The sequence below is a fragment of the Loxodonta africana genome, chromosome 4 (genome assembly GCF_030014295.1).
Source record: "Loxodonta africana isolate mLoxAfr1 chromosome 4, mLoxAfr1.hap2, whole genome shotgun sequence".
Lineage (NCBI taxonomy): Eukaryota > Metazoa > Chordata > Mammalia > Proboscidea > Elephantidae > Loxodonta > Loxodonta africana.
The window spans coordinates 30,011,925-30,033,106 of NC_087345.1; the positions used below are offsets into that span (position 1 = coordinate 30,011,925).

Consider the following 21,182-nt stretch of genomic DNA (forward strand, 5'->3'; position numbering starts at 1 on the left):
ATTAGACCGATCTTGGTTAAACTGAGCATTATACTTGTTGATGTGGAACATCCATTCTTTGATTTTCCTTCTCTTTTGTCCTCTAGAGTTCTACAGACTTTATGTGATTTTCTGTTGGTGAAACATGCTCCCATTTTGAACTCTCTGTAACCCCTTGGCAATTGCCCTTTGCTTTATGCTTTCTCAAAAGCAGCAACCTATATTTTTAGAAATCTGTCACTCTTGCTCCCCTCAGATAAGTCATTTTTTCCTGAGGCTGTCTCAACGGTTGGAGCAGAGAGAGCCGGGACTCCCTGAAGTCCTGCTGAGAGCAAGGCTGGGCAAGCCTGCTTCATGCTCTCTGGAGAGGCTGCTTCTCTATAGCTGGTTACAGTCTTTGGTGTGTTTTTCTCTCCTACCACCTACCCTGTCGTCCAGCCATCATCCCTTAAATTCTTGAGCACTTCTGCAATTTCTCATAATTACTTAGCCAGTATTTCCCCCCACATATCAAAAGTGACAAATTACTGCTCAGAGAGAGTCAGAAAGAAGAACTAGCAAGTGGGCTGCTAGGTGATGTGGCTTTTTCTGGGGCAATGAGGTGAGCTGCTGAAGAAAGAGGAACTGAGGATTGGACCAAGACTTAAAAAACCACCTCTTTTTTCCATAGGGAATGGTGTAGACCACTTCCCCTGCCTGCTGGCTACATGTGGGGAGCCTGCAGTGGGGTCTGAGTACTGGGACTTGGCAGAGCCAGAAGACAGAAGGAGCCTGGATCTCTGAACACCATGGAAATAGTTATTCACTGAACACATAAGAATGAGCCTTCTATTGTGTTAAACTCCTGCAATCTGTGGGATTGTTTGTTATAGTGGTCAGTTTACCCTGACTAATACAAAAGGGATATGAACATTCACAGGCCTTTTAGGGGAGAAGGGCACTGGCCTGTTCCTCCCACGTGCCAAGGAATCAGAGCCATGCAGGAGAAGGCTCTATCACCACTGCATGTCCTTGGTAAGACAAGGGTTTCACAAGCAACACTCACTGATGGATCCTTTGCTGGCTGAAAGGGGCAGTGTAGCAGTCATTCTCCTCCAGGTCTGGCAGTGTCTCCTTGTCCAGCCTCATTGGCTTCTTAGGTAACCATCTCCGAAACCTGCTTATTTGTTTATCGATCCTGTGGTACATGAAAGGCAAGACCAAAGGGGACAGCAGGTCAGCAGTGCCCCGAGACACTGGAGGGAAGTCAGCACAGAGCCAAATCATGACACCACATACTCCAGGCACTCTCACAGCACTTGTGACACCACCATTTACCAGATGAGAAACCTAAGGCCCCACAGAGAGAGAAGCAAGGTCCCCCACAAAAGAAAAGAGTTGAAACGCCAGTGTTCCTTCCATTTCACCAAACGGCCTCCATATGATTGTCTCTAAAACGGCAGCCATGATTTTTTTGTCCACCCACATGCCAATAAACGAGCAAGCAATTTTTTTTTTTTTTTTAGTCAGAACAAGACTGGGAGGCTCTAAAAGGAAGGTGGCAGTCCCTTAGGAAAAGCAGCAGAGACCTCAACTCGTTCCGCTCTGTGGCTTCTGGAAACTCATTTATGCTTGCAAAGCCTCCCCCTCTGCAGGCAGGGATAAGCTCTCGCTGCAGTTAGCTACGGAGGGGCTGACAGCACGTCCCAGTGAGATGAGTGTGTACAGGGCCTGACACATGATTTACTTCCGGCCTCCCATGCCTTCCCCGAGTGGCCTCTCAGCAGACAGCCAGCTCTGGGGCTTTCACAGCTGTCCTTTCAAGCTGGCCCCTGGGTTCTCATGGTGCTGAGGTGTCATGAGCACACGCATCATTCTGGCCAGTGCACACAGTGCTGCTAAGTCAAGGAAAACAACAGAGCCTAGAAGTAGTTTTCAAGCCACAGTTTCCTCCCTGGGTTCTTCCCCACCCTCTCTGTCCCTCTGATTTCAGCTGATAAAAACATCCGGTTTCCAAGTGACCAGATTTTCAATTGTTGTTCACAGCAAGCTGCTAAAAAAAAAGGTACAAAAAGCACACTAGACTTTCAAATGATTATGCTACTGCAGGTATTCATGCCACTGGAAAAAAAAAAAGTTTTTTCCAAGAGCAGATATCAAACTGCATCTCTGTGAGGTAGTCTGAGGCCTGAAGACTGAACAAATATCACTTTACACAATGCAGAAGAGACCCATGGGGGCCCAAATCACACTGCTAGTAAGTAAAGCCAGGACCAAAACACAGATGGCAGACTCTTAATTTTAGGGGTTGTCCTATAAAAATAGTTGGTAATGGGGATCTCCACTTAAGGGCGGCAGAAGGAACAAATTCCTTGGGAGAAGAAAATATCAAAATGTCTTCTAAATCTATTAACTAAAAACACATGGAATTTGGGTTTGATATTTCCCACAACTAAAAAAAAATTTACACTGCGATTTATGCTTTTTAGTTGTTCCTGGGTGCTACAAACAGGTAATGTGCTCAGCTGACAACCAAAAGGTTGGCGGTTTGACCCCGCCCAGAGGCGCCTTGGAAGAAAGGCCTGACTGGTGATCTATTTTCAAAAAATCAGCCACAGAAAGCTCTACGGAGCACCGTTCTACTCTGACACACACAAGGTCACCATGAGTTGGAGTTGACTTGGTGGCAACTGGACAGACAGATGGAATTTATGATTTTCAGTGAAACTCACGGCTGGAGGGACACTTTTTTACACAACAAATCAACTTCAAACTAAAAGATGATGGTGAACTCTTTTACTGCCTGCTTTATTCTCAGCATTGTTCCAGTCTCACCATGACCCCAGCTCTGCCTAGAGGTGGTTGCCCTTTTTCAGAACCCCTAAATATTCAAAATGGAAAGAAACTCGATGCTGCTCCAGGCTTCTCTTGACCTCACCCCCACCTCCCCATATATACACAGAAGTAAAGATTCTACCCAGGCTCATAAAGACGGGAAAAATTAGTAGGGTAGAAGGACCCGAAGCCATAAGCAGGGTTCCAAAGACAAAGGGGTCAAACCTCCTCTCTCCTCCATCCTTCACCTTCCTGGTCCTCCCCTCCCTAGCCATCCCTTTGAAGACACTTAAAATACAGTGAGATGAGCAGCTTCAGAGAGGCAGTGTGGTGCAGCGGCTGAGAGCATGAACTCTGGGGCTGGGTGCCTATCTTCAAACCCTGGCTCCATAAATATCAGCAGGGTGACCATGGGCAGGTTCTTTACTTTGCTGTGCCTCTGTTACACCTTATCTGTAAAATGGGTAGGATAATGATGCCCAATTCATAGGGTTGTTGTGAGGATCAACTGATTAATATATACAAAAAGTCTCTAGAACAGTGTCTGGCACACAGTCAGCATGTACTTATTATTAAAATTTTCTTTTTCCTGTTTTCTAAAAATAAGAATTTGAGCAACCAGCTTGCCTTTTAACAGTTTTGTCTTTTTGCTTTTTGCTTCAAAGTTAATTGTGCCGCACAAGCATCTATCACTTGTCCAAGTTCAAAGATGTAGTTCTTAAATGGACTCATAAATTGAATTTCCTAGGCTAAACTGGTGGTGTTCCCAGTAGCTCTTGGCTTTATTTTGTCTGATTGCCTTAAAACTCATTCAAGAAAGAGGACATTGGCCCAAAGGTTTTTTTTTTTTTTTTAATAATATAACTTTTACGTCCCACACATCGACAGTTCACAGCACTAATCGGATTATACTTTGCAAAGTTCACATTCGCACAGAATCTGGGCTCTGCGTGCAATGACTGTGAATTAAATTCAGGCGGGTACAGTGCTCAGCGTACCCGTGGATAGAAACAAATAGAGCTATAAAAACTCAGGCATAAATACTTTATGGGATAAAATGGCAGCTGCCAACAACCAGCCTGTGGTACCACAATTTAAATGAAATGTGGAGATGGTGAAGTGAGAACACAGCAAAGGTAATAAAAAATGATTGATTAATTAAAAATGAGAGAGGTAAAAGGAAGTGAGGGAGGAGCCTTGGCATAGTGCCAAGAAGCTGGGATTTGTAGTCGGGAAGCCTAAAACATGGCTCTGTAATTTATTACATGTGTGACCCTCCACAAGCTACTCACCTTTCTGGACTTTATTTTGCAGGGTCATAAAATGGGGTAATAGAAATAGTAACAATACCTGACTGTTAGGGATTGAATGGTGTTCCCCTAAAATATGTGTTGGAATCCTGACTCATATCTGTGAATGTAATACTGTCTGGAAATAAGGTTTTCTTTGTTATCTTAATGAGGTCTTATCAGTACAGGGTGTGTTCTGAACCTAATCATTTCTGAGTTATAAGGAGTAGCATAAACGGAGAGATAAGCAAGCACAAACAGGGGAAGATAAATGCCACATGAAGCTTGTGAAGGTCGCCTGGAACCCAGGAATGCTGGAAGGGGCAAGGATCTTCCCCAAGAGCCTTCGCCTAGAGCTGGTGATCTGAATTCAGATTTCTAGCATCTTAAACTATGAGAAAATAACTTTCTGTTCTGTAAAGCCACCCACTTGATGTATTTCTCTTACAGCGACCAAAACAAAACAAACCCATTGCCACTGAGTCGATTCCAACTCATAGCAACGCTATAGGACAACGTAGAACTGCCCCATGGGAATTCCAAGGCTATAATCTTCACCGAAGCAGCCTGCCACACTTTTCTCCCACCGAGTGGCTGGTGGGTTTGAACCACTGATCTTTTGGTTAGCAGCAGAGTGCTTAACCACTGTGCCACCAGGGCTCCTTGTTACAGCAGCACAAGGAGACTAAGACACTGACTTACCAACTTCACAGGGTTGTTAGGAGGCTTATGAAAGAGGGTGTGTATGAAATGCTTTGGAGAAGCTTCCAGACTTGCCAGACAAGGATTATTAATAACTTTTTGATGCTACGGAGGCTACTGTAAGAGTGATGGAAAGCGGATGAACTAGGCTTTTTAAACACCACAGTGGAAGAAAGATGTTCTAAATAAGATCTTAAAATAACAACAAACCCTGAGACCCCGACTGGGGTAGGGGATGGAGAACGTGAACTAGCCTTCATTAGGATGGTTCGAGCAGAAGCATGTGGACAAAGCTTGCCTTATCCAGGTTCCATCACATACTTCAGTCTGTGCTATGGTCTTCACAATGACAGAAACAAATGCTCAAACGTGGTCAGCAGTTTGTGTCTTCTTGTGGCTGGCAGAATGGCCAGAACCATTATGTTACAGTACATGGCAAAGAGGACTTGGCAGATGTAAGTAAGGTTAGGGAATTTAAGATTGGGAGAGTGTCCTGGATTACTCAGGTGAGCTGAATTTAAACGCATGAGCCCTTTAAAATCAGAGAACTTTCTCTGGCTAGAAGCAGGGGCAATGAGGCAGAAGGGGAGGGCAGAGAGATTCAAAGTTTGAGAGGGACTCAACAGCCATTGCTGGCTTTGAAAATGAAGGGGCCTTGGGCCAGGGAATTTGAGCGGAAGCTGAGAATAAACCTCAGCCAACAGCCAGTAAAGATAGAGATCTCAGACCCATAAATGTAGGGGATTGAATTGTGCCAGCAACCTGAATGAGCCTGGAAGGGGATTCTCCCCCAGAAACTCCAAATAAGAGCCCAGGTGGGCCAACATCTTAGTATCAGCCTTGTGAGATCCAGAGCAGAGAAACCAGTGGCGCCTATACACACATCCCCTCCCCCACCAGACGTCTCACTTCAGAATTGTGACAGAATATTTTTGTGTTGTTTTATGCCACTAATTTTGTGGTAATTTGTTACAGTAGCAAAAGAAAACTAATAAAACAGAAAGCCAGCTGCTGTTGAGTCAGTTCCGGCTCATGGCAACCCCATGTGTTTCAGAGTAGAACTGTACTGCACAGGGTTTTTAATGTCTGTGATCTGTCAGAAGCAGACTGCCAGGGCTTTCTTCCAAGAAGCTTCTGGATTGATTCAAACCACCAACATTTCAGTTAGTAACTGGGTACTTAACTGTTTGTGCCACCCAGGGATTTCATAAGAAGTGAATACACCTCAAGACTTGGCCGTGGCTAGCCAGGCTTTCACTGCTGCTCCCACTACCTAGGAAGGTGGCTCAAAGAACAAGGGCCTATTCCTCTGTGGTAGGATCACAAATGAGTGCTCCCCTGGGTTGTCCTGCCACAAACACAGTCCTATCTCCAAACCACCACTCAGACATCATTGCAGATCCCTTCATGCTGTGGAAACCATGGCTGGAAAGCATGAAACTCAGGTTGGACTCTGGATTCTGGCATCACACAGCAATATACTCTGGGGCAGGCCTTTCATCCTGACTGAGCCTTAGTTCCCTCATCTCTAAAATAACGATTGACCAGATGCTCTTCAAATATTATGTGTTGTTGGTAATTTGGGCAATAATATTTTGGTTATATCACCCCAAACAAACTTGAGGTAACAGAGAGCTTCCTTTTTACAACACATAATGGATAACATTTAGTATGTAACAGTGGATTTTGGAGTCAGCCAGAGGTGGGGTCACCTAGTGTACAGCTTATAAGATGCTGGGAAAGGGATTGAACCTCTCTGACCTGACAGTACCTAATGCATGGGGCTTCAGGGAGGACTAAACAAGACAATGAATATCAAGTGCTTGCACAGTGCCTGGTGCATACAAATCTCATTGCCATAGAGTTGATTCTGACTCATAGCGACCCTATACGATAGAGTAGAACTGCCCCCTAAAGTTCCCAAGGCTATAATCTTCATGGAAGCAGACTGCCACATCTTTCTCCTGTGTTGACTTTTGGGTTAGCAGGTGAGCGCTTAACCAGTGTACCACCAGGGCTCCCTGGGACATACAAAGTGTGCCGTTAAGCGGTGGCTGGTAGGATGAAGAAAGTGATGATGACAATGACAATGAACTTCTATGTAAAGTGTTCTCTTCCCAGCAGAAATTCAAGGGCAATGATTCACACTTACATATTGAGGTCCTTCCATGATGCAACTACAAAATGTCCCTAAACCTGCAATCCTGAAATTTACTTAAAAGTGTAGGAGTCGGGAAACCAACTAACCACAAAGCCTCCCATTGGTCTCTCCATTATGTAAGTGGTGCTTACTTATTAAAGCTTCCACTGACAGGGAAAAGAAAAGAGGGAACATTGGCTTAAAGATTTAGCATTGATTTTGGTTGGATACACTATCACTCTGTTCCCTTTCTGCCATTTCCTGAGCAAAAGCCTGCTTACGGGCTACATGGGCAGATCAATACAGAGAAGATGGATCATTCACTTGGCCATTTCTCATCTTGACTTGTCAAGTCAATATCTGGACTAAAAGGTGAATTACTGTACTTTTATGGAAAGTTGTTTTGATGGTTAATTTCAAGACTCCTCTCTCCCTATACGCCCCCCTCTCCCAACATGCTGCTTCATGGCAGGTGAGTCTCCAGGCAGTTGCAAAGAGCGGGCAACACATTACAAATAGATGGGCACAGGCTTGCTAGCTTGGCCACACCAACCCTGTGTGCCTTGGGAAGGTTCTGCTTAACTTCCTCGATCCTGGCTCCCTCAGCTGGGAAGGGGGGCTGATCTTTCCCACCCGACGAGTGGCGATGATTAAGGAAAAGGACACATGCAAAGTACTTCACTCGTAACATGCTAACCTATCAGTTGTTGTTATTTGTTGTTAGGTGCTGTCGAGTCACTTCCAACTCATAGTGACCCTATATGACAGAGTTGAACTGCCCCACAGGGTTCCCTAGGTTGTAATCTTTATGGGAGCAGATTGCCAGGTCTTTCTCCTCCAGGGCCGCTGGGTGGGTTACAACTGACAACCTTGTGGTTAGCAGCCAAGCTCTTAAATGTTGCACCACCAGAGCTCCTTCAACCTGTCAGCAGGTTGTCAACTTCCTCTTGTGCACAGGGTCCTGACCTGGATTCACTGGGCATACCCTGAGGAATCCGAAGACAAGTCCTCTCCCTTGAGTCACTAACAATTCAGGAGAGGAATCTGTACTAATAACAACTTAATTAGCCAGAATTAAACGAAATAGGCGTACTTCAGAGACACCTGCTTTTCCCCAGGCCAGCCTATTAAAATAGCATCACGTTTCCAACTGTTAGGTTAGACTTTCCAGAATGATCTGCCCAGAGGAAACCTACAGACTAGTTTTTTGTTTTTTTATTCTAAATGGAGCCCATCACAGAGCCTTACACCACAGTAAACGAAGCCCTCCTGGACTGATAACAGTTAGACAACAGAAGGCTTGGTTTTCTTTTTCCTTTTCTTGGAGCCAAGTACCCCTGTGTTCACAGCCTGTCCCTGGATAGGAGTTAGGGATCTCTGGAAGCTAATGCAATTCTTCTAGGTCATGAGGCTACTATCTGGGGCACAGTCTAAATATCTTATTGAAGAGTCAAAAGGTTTTGGAACGTTAGGTATGGTAATTTTTTAAAGCAGGGATGGAAGTATACAAGGTTGTCATTTTGTCTGTCTGCTTATATTGTAAGATTATAGCTGCACTGAACATATAATGCAGTACCGTGTCCACAATCTACTGTGCTACACATTGCAAAGGGTAATGTCAAGCAGGATGTGGGCAGTGGGGGCTTTGTAGTAGTGAGACTTCTGCTACGAGCCACCCACAACAATCAGGCTTATTGCTTTGCAAATACATCCTTTACAAATGTTATCTGTACTATTTTGTGAAGGCCAAAAAAATAAACAAAATAAATAAAAGATGGAAAAAAGATGATAAATTCTCCTTCCTTATTGGATAAGTAATTTATAATGCCAGTATGCTTGTCCAAAGATAAGAGTCAAAGCAGCATTTAATAGACCGAATATGTCCATAAAAAGGGCGTTTATTCCAAAAGATATATGCCTGAACTACATGAGTGTGTTTTATGAGAATCGGGTGACTTTTCAAAATAGAGATACCTGTGAAAAGATGTTTATTTTCTCTGGCTGCTCAGAAACGTGACAATTTTTAATTCGTTTCTCTTAGGCTTAAAGGAGAAAAATTTGTTCTGGGTGCGTTAATGGATTAATCAAATTAAATATCATGAAACTAAAAGTTAAATGAAATATCCATATGTAGTATGGTATGGGAGCCCCGGTGGCACAGTGGTTAAGAGCCAGCTGCTAAACAAAAGGTCAGCAGTTTGAATCCACCAGCTGCTCCTTGAAGACCCAGTGGGCCAGTTTTACTCTGTCATATAGGGTTGCTACGAGTCAGAATCAACTCAGTGGCAATGGGTTTTGGCAATGGGTTAGTATGGTATGAGAATGTTAGAATACTGGAAGTCAGCGTATTATTACTGGTGTACCAGCAGGATGGCAAGTTGTAGACATGCCCTTCAATTTGGAATAGAGCTCAGGCTGCTAACCAGAAGGTTGGCAGTTCAACTCCACCAGATGCTCCCTGGAGACCCTATGGGGCAGTTCTACTCTGTCCTATAGGGTCACTATGAATTGGAATCGACTCGATGGCACACAACAACAACAACAACAGGGCTAGGTTAGGAAGAGACAGGCGCTCTTCATTACCCAAATCAGTCTGTTCTGAAGAGAAACAAAGAAACACGAGATACAAAATTTTCTGACTGAAATGCATTTTAAAATGTACAACCAAATAATAGGCTTCAGTAAGTTATGCCACCACAGAGATGACTGTCGTTTCATTCTAGGTGCTAAGAAACAGAGGCCTAATTTAAGAGGCCATTTGGAATCAAAGTGTCATACAATCATGGTTAGCATTTCTTTTTCCTTTATTTTGGTTTGGAATCTTCCAGTGCCTAAATTCTTCCTTGGTTGTAATTTATGCACTTGAAGCAGCAACATTTTTTTTAGGGTAGAGATTACTGGTTAGTAAGCTATTCTTCTAATTCTAGAAGCAAGGATTTCCCAAGCTCTTATTCACTGGAAACATCTCCTGTACACACGGGAACTATGTAATGAGGTCATATGTTCACAATCTCCGCTGCTTCCCTCCTCCCTCTTGTCTTGTTCTTAATCCTGTCTTCTCTTGCTCCCCTCTTCTACCACGCAATTTATCAAGGTAGTTGTATTAGCAAACCCTCACTGCCTTTGATTCCTCAGGACCTGATCAGACCTCCATCAGTTATATGGTTTCCATCACTTCACTCTATGCCCGTGGTTCTGAAAATGTGGCCCTGGACCAGCAGTATCAATATCACCTGGGATCTTGATAGAAACACAAATTCTCAAGTCCCATCTCAGACTCAGAATAAGAAGCTCTGAGGATAAGCCCAGCAATCTGTATTTTAAAAAGCCCTCCAGATGATCCTAATGCATACTAACAATTGAGAACCACCACTCTATGGAGACTGCCAATATGGAGGTAACCAACAACCACTAAGTATTCATAGTCCATCCTCATCCCTCTTCTGGGAACTGATTCATGGTGCCTGTGACAAGGTACTCCCTTAGTTAGCCTTCCACTTCTCAGATTGTTCCTTTTCATCCTCCTCCCATGGCCTCCTGTCCTTGAAACAAAGATTTCCCCATGAAATTGCCACTAGCCCCCTTCTCTTCACAATTTACACCTTTCCCTGGGAAATTCCATCCACTCCCAGGGTTAAACTCCTGGCTTCTATGCTTTTGACTCCCAAATCAGATTCTCTAGCTTTCTCTTATATTTCATCTGCTTTGCCATCATTTCCAAAGGCCTCCAGGACACCAGTACCTCAAAGACCTACTATGAGTGATATTCTAACGCTCTTAAAACAAAAATAATCATCTTCTTTGCCCCACCTGTATCTCTTCTGGATTCTCATTCTAATTCTAGGGGATTACTCATCCCCTAGGCGTGAAAACATTTTTCTCCCCAATTCCCAAATTCCAGATAGTCCTTTTACCTAGAATTTCACAGTCTTTCTCACATACTTTGCCTTTTTTGCTCTGTAGATTATTGTGTTATTATTTTTGTCTATCTAGGGGGCAGAACTATGATTAAAGGGTGAACACTACAGAGAGAGGGATTGTGGCTTATTCTAAAGAAGAACTTTCTAGCAGTCAGAGCTGACCATAGATAGGGTAGGGAATTTCCAGTCTCAAGGGATGTTCAATTATGGGCTAGCCAATCATACAGCAGAGAACCTAAAGCAGAGGCTCAAACATTTGACAAGCTGTTGGACTTGATGACATTTGACGTCCCAACTAACTTTGAGATTTACTGGTTCCTTTTATCACCATTTTCTTTCAGGTCCTCATTCCCTACCACTCCTCCATTATTTGAGCAAATGTTTCAGTTCAAGTTTTGTATCTGACACACCCTATACAGACCTGATTTTCTGTGCTTTTTTCTTTGTGACTCTCTTGCCCTTTACTCCAGTCCTCACATATGTGTATGGAGACTCATTCATTCAGTCACTCCACCTACTACGTGCTGGAAATATAGAACGGAATGAACCATTTTGTCTTTAAGTACTAGTCAAATAGGGAAGTGGACATCTTCATCATAGACTGCAGCAAAGGGTGACAGCCATAGAGGGGCAATGGGAGAACAGAGAAAAACATCGTCTGACCTGGTCAAAAAGCCGAAAAATATGGACTGATATTCGTAGACTGAGTAGGAGTTACCTAGGTGAAGGTGGGAAAGAACCTTCCCAGGAAGACTGCTATATGCTAGGGCAGATAGGCCTGAGTGAGTCTGATGAGTTTGGAAACAATGAGTAGTTCAATGTGGGTGGAGCAAAGAGTGGGGGTAAAGATGAGTGAAGACATTTTATAAAGGGCTGTGCTTTAAGCTGAAGGCTTTTAATTTTATTTTTGACACTATGGGGTAACCACCATGTGACATGATAAGATTTGCTTTTTAAGAAGATGACTGGTGGAGAGTTTGAAAGGGGTTAGAACAGAAGCAGGAAGATAAATTGATGTAAAATAGGCAAGAGAGCTCAGTTAAGGCAATGACAGTGGGAATGGAGAGTAATGTATGGATTCCAGATGTATTCATGGGGCGGCATCTGCAGGACTGAGAGGCTGGTTAGATGAAGGGTGAAGCACTCAGAATGACCCTTCAGTTTTAAATCAGGTGACTGGGTGAGTAGTAGAGCCAAGGCCAGTATAAGGAATATAAATGGAGAAAATGAGTTCTTGGCAAGTAAAATCAGACCAGAGTTAGTGGACTAGTCACTAGAGGGCAGATGAAAGGAGAGACTAGAGGGATGGAAGACACTTTCAGAAGCAGAAAGTGAACTTTATGCAAACACATAAAGTTATGATTATAAATATTACATATAATAATCACCGATAGATACCATTTATTGAACATCTACTACTTACTAAGTCCCATGCTAGGTGCTTTGCATTCATTATGTCTAAACCTCTCATCGACCCCACAGAGAAGGAATTAGTATCTCCATTTTACAAATGAGGAAAACTTAGGCTCAAAGACTTGACGTAATTTTTCTAGTCATCCAGTGGCAAGATTTGAACTCAGCCTTTATGGTCCTAAAGGATGTGGCTTTTCCCACCCATGTGGACTTTACTGGCTGAATCAAGCAGCTTGGCACGTTTGGACAGGAGTAAGACTGCCCACCCCTATCCTCCATTCTCTTTAACATCTGAAGTATACTGCATTCGACAACCTGAAACAATATCACACTCAGACTTGATATTCCCACTGTGTCATCATTAGTTGGGGGAGCCTTCTCTTCATCTTATCATGTTTCCTTCACATTTTGCTGGATGCTGGTTTTCAGTCACTCCATCTATCATCAATCAAATACCTTAACGAGAAGGTGGAGGTGAGCCTATCTACAGGCCAGTGGTTCTCAAAGTGTGGTCCCAGGACCGGAAGCCCTAACATCACCTGGGAGCTTGTTAGAATGGAAAATTCTCCCGCTCCGCTCCAAACTGGCTGAATCAGAATCTCCAGGGGTGGAGGCCAGCAACCTGTGTTTTAACAAGCCCTCTAGATAATTCTGACACTGGTAGAAGTTTGAGAACTACTGACAGAGGTATCAGCCTTTTATGTGACAGGTCATTACGGGTCAAGGGATATAATTTAAATCATGGTGAATCCAAGTACCATGTCTGCTGACTAGTAAGAACTGCTAATAAGGCATGCTGCATAGGGAAATTTTGAGAACCTGCAACATCTTAAGTTTCTTTGGGTGCCAATTCTCATTCTATGCTTTGTTGAATAGCACATGCATTTGAGTAAATCTACTAAAATAAAACTCTTACTTATCATTTGCATAGCATATGAACAGAGTAAACATGGATTCTAAAATCTCACAGAACTGAACTATATAGAATTTTCAGAGAAACCCAATGATTTATCAGTTTACCCATCAGCTCACTGGAAACATGAAACCAATTAAGATTTTGAAATTAGATTGCCAATGATCACAACAGAATCAAAGACATCACTGATGTTCTCCCATTCTCCCTGCCTTTCAAAACAACAAAAGGAGAAACTAACCATGGATACAAAGTAAATGGGATCTTCATCCTGAGAATTATTTTTAGGAGGCAATGAAAATGGTAGGAAGAGCTCCCGAGTGAGGTGATACATCATTTATTAAAAAAATATTACTAACTTAGGTGGGCCTCTTCCATGGGGGTGCAGCAGTCATTAGCTTTGTGATAAAGTGACTGTTTGCATTTCAAGCTTTCAAGATCTACATAGTGGGAGAAAGAATTTGTGTGGAAAAAATAATGTCCAGGCCAAAGATGCTCTAAACTTCTGGAGTTTGTGGCAATTTATTCAGTAACCAAAACCATTTGCCAAGTTGGGTCAATTCTGACTCATGATGACCCCATGCATGTCAGAGTAGAACAGGGCTCCATAACATTTCCAATGGCTGTGCTCTTTTGGAAGTAGACTGCCAGGCCTTTCTTCTGAAGTGCCTCTGGGTGGATTAGAACTGCAACCTTTCATTTAGTAGCCAAGTGCTTAACTGTTTGGGCCACCCAGGGACTCCATTCTGATAAAAAAAAAAAAAAAAAATTTTTTTTTTTTTTTAGAAGGGACTGAAAAATGAAACAAAACACCTGCGGATGAACTGCATCTTTCTGAGTGCGGAGAAGTCGTCACAGGAAGACTCTGAGTGAGGCATTTTCACCTTTACTTCTTTTCAGGCTAACCCGAAATAGCTGTTTTTGAAATGGGCTGGCAGCCAGTTTTCCCATGTGACAAAGGCCCATCTTCCCCAGCTTGTAGCTCCTGTAATTGCTGGACAACACAAGCCAACAGACCAAACAAACACCGTCATGACAGAGCATGCGGCTCACCTGCTCATGAACTTGTACCGGTGGGGCAGGTAATAGATTTTTCTCCTGGAAGAACAGCAAAAATGAAGCCAGTCGAGAAGAAAACCCATCGTCAGTTACAGTTTGAACTAGCAAGGAAGGAAAGGAGATTGAAGATAGAAGCCTGTAAGAGGTGAAGAAGAAAAAACTAAAAAGAGATTAACAGTGAGAAATATAGTGAGAGCACAGGGCATCTTTTGCGAGTCATGAAATCTTAATGAAACAGTTTTCATTGATATATCCTCCTCTCCACATTACCATCACTTTTTTTTAAATTGAATTTTTTTTTTTAATTATTTTTTATGGTTGCTTCTTGCCTACAAAACACGTGGAGAGTGATGATTTGGAGAAATTAGTGTTTGCATGAATTCAGTCGAGGTCAGCTTTTCTTTTAGGGAAATGCGGACATGGATTAGGTTGGCAACATACATAATTTAATGGGCACACTATTACATTAATAATATTTACACAGCACTATAATTTTACAAAGAAATCTCCTCATTGGCTATAAAGCAGTGGAGATTTTAAAATATATGTTTTTTATAAGCAGCATGGGAAGGAAGGAAGCAAGTCAGCATTGAGACCCAGCTGTAAGTAACCACACTAGTGCCTACTGCTTAACCAATGGCATGTGCTGGCGGTAAATTAAAGAGAAAAAACCAAGGAATCCTGGGGAAAAATATTTAAGTTGGACTGAATAAGGATCTGTCATATGGCTGTATATCTTCATTTTTAAATACAGAAAATGCAAATCTGAGTGCAGTTTGAATGGAGAGCACATGTGTTAGATGCTTTATTAAAATGCAATTACCCTTTCCATATTTGCGCTTCAGCCAAGGGATCAGTCATCATGATGTGGCTTATATACCTTCTGAATTGTTGCTGAGCTATCTTGCTTTCGGAAAATGGAAGGTTTATACCCTGTAAGTTATTTTGCATGTCCGTGAAAACTGAGAAAACCTATCCATGGACATATAGGCGTTTAAGAAGCAACTTTTAATGGAAATTCCCCACAATAAGCCTATTCCTCAATTTCCTTTTCAACACCGTAGATAGGCATAAAAACCCAAGGAGAGTAACCTCGGATTCTGAAGTGCAGTCCATAGAAAATAATAAACACGATAAGTTTCTTTGGATAAGATTTAAAATATAGCCAAATTGATGTTCGTCCATTTTGTTGAAATGATAAAACAGGAGGGTTTCTCCTCTGGACATGCCCTCATCTCCTTAGGCTGGAGTTACCTGCCTGAAACTGTGGAGAGGATGATAGCAGAAATTTTAAATGCATCATGCTGCAACAAGTAAAGCTATAAAAAAAAAAAAAAAAAAAAGAAGGTATGCTTAGGTAAAAATCACATCAATATTAATGAGGCCAATTAGTGTCACACATTAACAGTATGTTCCCCTAGAACTGTTGTCCTGCAGGATTTCCTGGGTCTAAAAAGATGATTATTATTCACAGTTATTATGGTTTTCATTTTTGTTGCTTGGATTCCAAAAAAAAAAAAAGATCCTGTTGTTGTCCATCAGTCCCAGCTCATAGCAACACTATAGGACAGTGTAGAACTGCCCCATAGAGTTTCCAAGGCTGTAATCTTTATGGAAGCAGGCTTCTTCTGTGGAGTAGGTGGTGGGTTCGAATCGCCAGCCTCTCAGTTAGCATCCAAGAGCTTAACCACTGTGCCATCAGGGCCCTTAATGCTTTATAAGACAAAGGACTAACACTGTTTGGAGGCAGCCCTTTTCTGCTATGTAATGGGCATGCAGAAGGGTTATCTAGGGTGTGGCTGGGCCCTTCAAATATGAAATCCTTCCAGGTACTAAGGGAACCTGATTTACATGAACATTGCTCAAGTTCCCATCATCTGTTTGGGCTTTTGCTAAAGAGGCATGCTCTTCTGGCAGAAGGTCTGTGGTATTTTAGTGGGCTATCAATCAATTTCAGTAAGTTTCACTATCTTTCACCAGAAGGTAGACTTTTGGCTCTGTTAGCTTGGAGATGTTGATTTGATATATGGCTGTATCTAAGTATACTTTGTAACGGTTCCTTTCCTCTTGGTTATGTTTAATACAGTGTTAATTCATGTTAGATATTACCCAGTGCCATCGAGTCAATTCTGACTCATAGCGACCCTATAGGACAGAGTAGAGTTGCCCCATAGAGTTTCCAAGGAGCGCCTGGTGGATTCGAACTGCCGACCCTTTGGTTAGCAGCCGTAGCACTTAACCACTATGCCACCAGGGTTTATTAGATATTATATCATTTATAAATAATTGGTTTTAATTAATTGTAACTACAGTATCACATTTTTAAGTAGAAACTAAAATTGATATTCCTTCTTTCTTTCAGTGGTGACATATATACTATATATAATCCTTGAGGTCTCACATTTCCTTTCTAGCATTTGAAATACAAAAATAAATCATAGTGTCAGAACTCTGTTCAACTTCTTCGAGAATTTTGCCTTGAGGCAAACAGATGCTAGGAATCTGTCTCCATTTTAATTGGTATTAAGACATAAAGGCCAATAAACAAGGAAAATAAGACACACCAGGGGATATATTATAGGCCTATGAATGGAAATTGTCCTTCTTTAAATGAGTCCCTAGCTCCTCTGATTCTTTGTTTCTATAACTTTCCATAGCTCATTAAGAGCTATATATTGGAATTGGCACCAGTTTGCCTAATTCCTGTCCTCGGACTTGATCTTAATAGTAAAAAATCACAAATGAAAAATATTTAATCCTTTTTTTCCCCCCTTTGGAACTGTCCTTGGTAATAAATTTCCCCACCTCCTTTAGGAGATTCCATTATGAACTTCCCACATGTCTCGGCATTTATAATTTCATGCTTAATACTTTATTTTATTTATATCTAGCAAACGACTATACATTTTCCTTAGGCCATAGGGAAAATAAGAATATTCATACCATTACCCATTTCCATCAAGTTGATTCCAACTCAAAGCAACCTTACAGGACAGAGTAGAACTGCCCCATAGGGTTTCCAAGGAGCAGCTGGTAGATTTGAACTGCTGACCTTTTGGTTAGCAGCCATAGCACTTAACCACTGTGCTACCAAGGCCCCAAAGGTAAATTAATCCCTTTAAATAACTACACAATTCACACAAAGTATTTTCTGTTCCCCTTGGAATAAATATCAATGTTCATGTTTGTGCATATTTATGATTTTTTTGTTAGAATTTAAAAATAGATTATTACTTAAAATAGGTCACATTTTCATAAAACTTCTTAAACTTGTTCCCATGGAAGCAGGATGTCAACATTTTTCTGTATTCACCCCGGAATGCTGGCCTTGGGAGGGACCTGCCAGTAAGGAACGTGTTCTCTTGTGTCACTGATTCCCTTGGTCTGGCTGTTCAAAGAAGCAGTACACAGAGCTTCTAAAAATGGCACCCTTTGGAAATGAAAATGCCACTTGGAAAATGCTTCTTTTTCCCAGGCACTTGAGACACTTACTTGCTAAGGCCTGAATTAGCTAGAAGCTTTCACAACAAGCCATGAAATCATTATTGGCCGTGAACACTTATTTGCATTTTCTTAACATTTGAAGGATTTTCTTCTCTATTAGCTTTCCATTCCGCATTTCATTTCTATTTGTTCCAAGAGAGGGGTGCATTAAGTTTACAGTGAAGCAGCAGAGAGAGTGAGGAAAAATATATTTACACCTACCTGAAAGGCATTCTTACATTCATTTGTTCTGCATATCTTCCCAGGACTTCCCATGGGGCATGTAACTTCACAAAGATAATGTCACTATTTATTAGAGAGGACTGAAACAGAAAAAAGAAACTAAATTGAAAAGTATATTCAAGTCTCCTACGGTTTAAATTGAGTTGGAACTTAGAACACAGGAACTTCTACTGCATTTTAAAATTTGAATTGAATTCTGTTGCCCAAAGTTACGTTGAGGTCCTAATCCCTGTACCTATAAATATGACCCTAACATATTTACATAAAAACTCAACTTTATGCTCTAGTGGAGGGGGGGTGTGGATAAATTTGCCCTACAGGGACTTCTTTTTAAATTTAAATTTAAACGGCCACAGAGGTTTTCTTTCGTTAAAAGAGCATGCCAGAATAGGGTGGGTTCTAAACCTAATCACTTCTGAGTGGTGTCTCATAAAAAGAGCAAAAGGGATACAAAGACACACACAGGGCGAAGACAGATGCCAAATGAGAACTGTCTACAGGTAAAGGAACTCCAAGGACTTCAGACACCAGAAACTGGAAAAGAGGCCTACAGAAGGAACAGACACGGCAGAGACCATGATTTGGACTTTTAGCCTCCAGAGCCATGAGAAAATAAAGTTCCTTTCTTTAAAGCCACCCATTTGTGGTATTATTATAATTTTTTATTACAATAAACAGCACTACATAACTAAGATGTTCAGCAATAAGCCAGGCCCTTAAGGGTGCAGATATTCACTCATCAAATACCCCACTGTGTGCCAGGCACTGAAGACCCAGCCATGAACAAGATAGATATAAACGGAACTTATACTCTCAAAAATATATTTTAAAAAAAGGACGTAGGCAAAAAACAAGTGAAAAAGAGAGGGATAAATTCAGGTAGTGACAAGTGTTATAAAGATAGCAAGATAATAGGAGAAACAGTTATGGGGAGGGGACATACACTACTTTGGGTAAGGGGGTAAGAAAAAGCTTCTCTGTGGAGGTGATGTTTGAGCTGAGACCTAAAGGAGAAGGAGCTAGCTGTATAAAGAGTATGGGTTGAGTGTTCTGGTGCCAAGGTCCTAAGTTGGGAAATTGTTTGGCACATTTGAGGGACAGAAAGGAAAGTGGAGTGGCTGAGATGTTTTAAGCATGGAGAAGGGGGTCATGAGAAGAGGCTGAAAAGGTGCAGCTCTTTACAGGTTACAATTAGGCAGTTAGGCTTTATTCTAGGAACGCTGGGAAGCCATCTTGATTTAGTTAGGTGTTCGAAGCTCACTCTGGCTGCTGTGTACAGGCTGAAATGAGGTTCTATCCTCCAACTTGAGATAAGTAACTTCCTCACACAGCACCCGGCACAGAGGAAGCATACAACTAATGCTTGCTTAATTTATGAATATGGCTAGAATAAATTGTGAGGGAGAGCTGCAGGAAAGCAGAGAGATGGAAAGATGTTCTTACAATAATTCTGGACAAAGTTGGTGGCAGTGGAGACGGAGCGACAGAAGAGATATGAGATTTAAATCTGGATCTGTGCCACACATGCTTTTTTCAAATAACTGTGTTCTTTGGCCCCAAATCTCTGCTTCCTCTCGGGTTTTTTAACAACACTGAACTTAGTGTGGTAAAACTAAAATTTCACACTCCGATAACCACCCAACAGGTTTTGTCTGTGACTCTGCCTGAAAAGACATAAAAAGCCAATTAGGAGATTTTTCTCTGGAAGTGGCTTCCCACGGGGAGGGTTGAGTTATGGACGGAGGTAGAAGGAAAAGTGAGAAAACAATGGGCTGAACCAATTATTTATCCATGTTTCTCACACAGGGTCTTTCTGGACTGCGTGCCACCTAAACTTTCATAGTTTATGAACGATGAGGGATATATTAAGCCTTTGTGGCTCAACTCTCTTTTCCACAGTATTTAAAAACAATCCAGTTTTTTTACACTGCTGACAAAAACATGCTTTATGCTCTAGCTGGGGTACATTTATACTACAGGGACTTGTTTTTAAATTGCAAATGATGTGTAATTATAATTCATTTCATGTACTTTAATTCAGGATCTTCTTGCTGGGCTTATAAATGTCATACTTCAAGTAAATGAGTTCCTCAAGATACCATGAAAAGCAAACTACTGTCAACTTTAATGTCCTCAGGGACTCTGGCAAGTGACTGAATTTCCCAGAGTTAGGAGGGCCAGGGCCTAGCTGTGAAATGGTAAGGGGCACCCTCTGATATTGCAGGCTGAAACAAAGTTTATCTTCAAGCTTGGGACAATAATCCCAACTATAACCCTGGTGGTGTAGTACTTAAGAGATACAGCTGCTAACCAAAAGGCTGGCAGTTCAAATCCATCAGGTGCTCCCTGGAAGCTCTACTCTTACAGAGTCGCTATGAATCAGAATCGACTCGACGGCAAAGGGTTTAGTTTTTTGGTGTAACCCCAACTATAATCCTGGAGGACAAGGAATGTTTCCATTATTCACGGTTGAATCCTCTGGACCTAGCACAATGCCTTGCACAGAGGGAGGGTACAATCAATATTTGTCTAATATATAGTTAGTGAAATGTGTAGTGTCAGGCTCTGCTCAGGCGAAACCTGTGAGTCCTGTGAAGCAGGAAGTGACTGTCCACGAAGTGACTCTTGAAGCTAGCTACTTAAATTAGTAGGTTACCGGTAACGAGGGGCCCACTCAGGGAAGGGACAAGCCAGTAACCTCTGAAGATGTGATGACCGATACTGTGTCTTTTTGCACAAACTGGTTTTCTGTTTATTAACCTATTATACTCAGTCCAGGATTTCACTGGCTAATTTTTTTCAGAAGGAGACCGCCAGGTCCTTCTTCCTAGTCTGTCTTAGTCTGGAAGCTCAGCTGAATGCAAAAGTTGGAAACAAAGAAAAAGGATCGGTAGTCTGAAAATATGGCCTTGGTGATAGAAATGATGCTGGAGATCACATGACTGAATTTTGGAAGACCAATGACTTCTTCATTGCAAATACCTTTTTTCAACAACGTAAAAATTGACTATACACATGGACCTTGCCAGATGGGATATACAGGAATCAAATCTACTTACATCTGTGGAAAAACACAATGGGAAAGCTCAATATCATCAGTCAGAACAAGGCCAGGGGTCGACTACAGATCAGACCATCAATTATTCACATGCAAGTTTAAGTTGAAACTGAAGAAAACTAGAACAAGTCCATGAGAGCCAAAGTATGACCTTGAGTGTATTCCACCT

The 21,182-nt window shown here is 41.9% G+C and overlaps 1 protein-coding gene across 5 annotated transcripts in view; it reads right to left on the reverse strand.

The window, feature by feature from the left end:
- The window catches only part of ANO4 (anoctamin 4), a 491,252-nt gene that overhangs the window by 140,883 nt on the left and 329,187 nt on the right, over positions 1-21,182 (reverse strand). For 3 of the 5 annotated variants that reach the window (XM_010599655.3, XM_023538812.2, XM_023538794.2), the window contains 3 exons: positions 17,935-18,035; positions 14,224-14,268; positions 1,025-1,156 (listed from right to left, as the gene is read on the reverse strand). In XM_010599655.3, the coding sequence (XP_010597957.2) occupies positions 1,025-1,156; positions 14,224-14,268; positions 17,935-18,035 (278 nt within the window). The remainder of the gene's footprint in view (positions 1-1,024; positions 1,157-14,223; positions 14,269-17,934; positions 18,036-21,182) is intronic. The other 2 variants (XM_023538806.2, XM_023538815.2) reach the window with 2 other exon arrangements.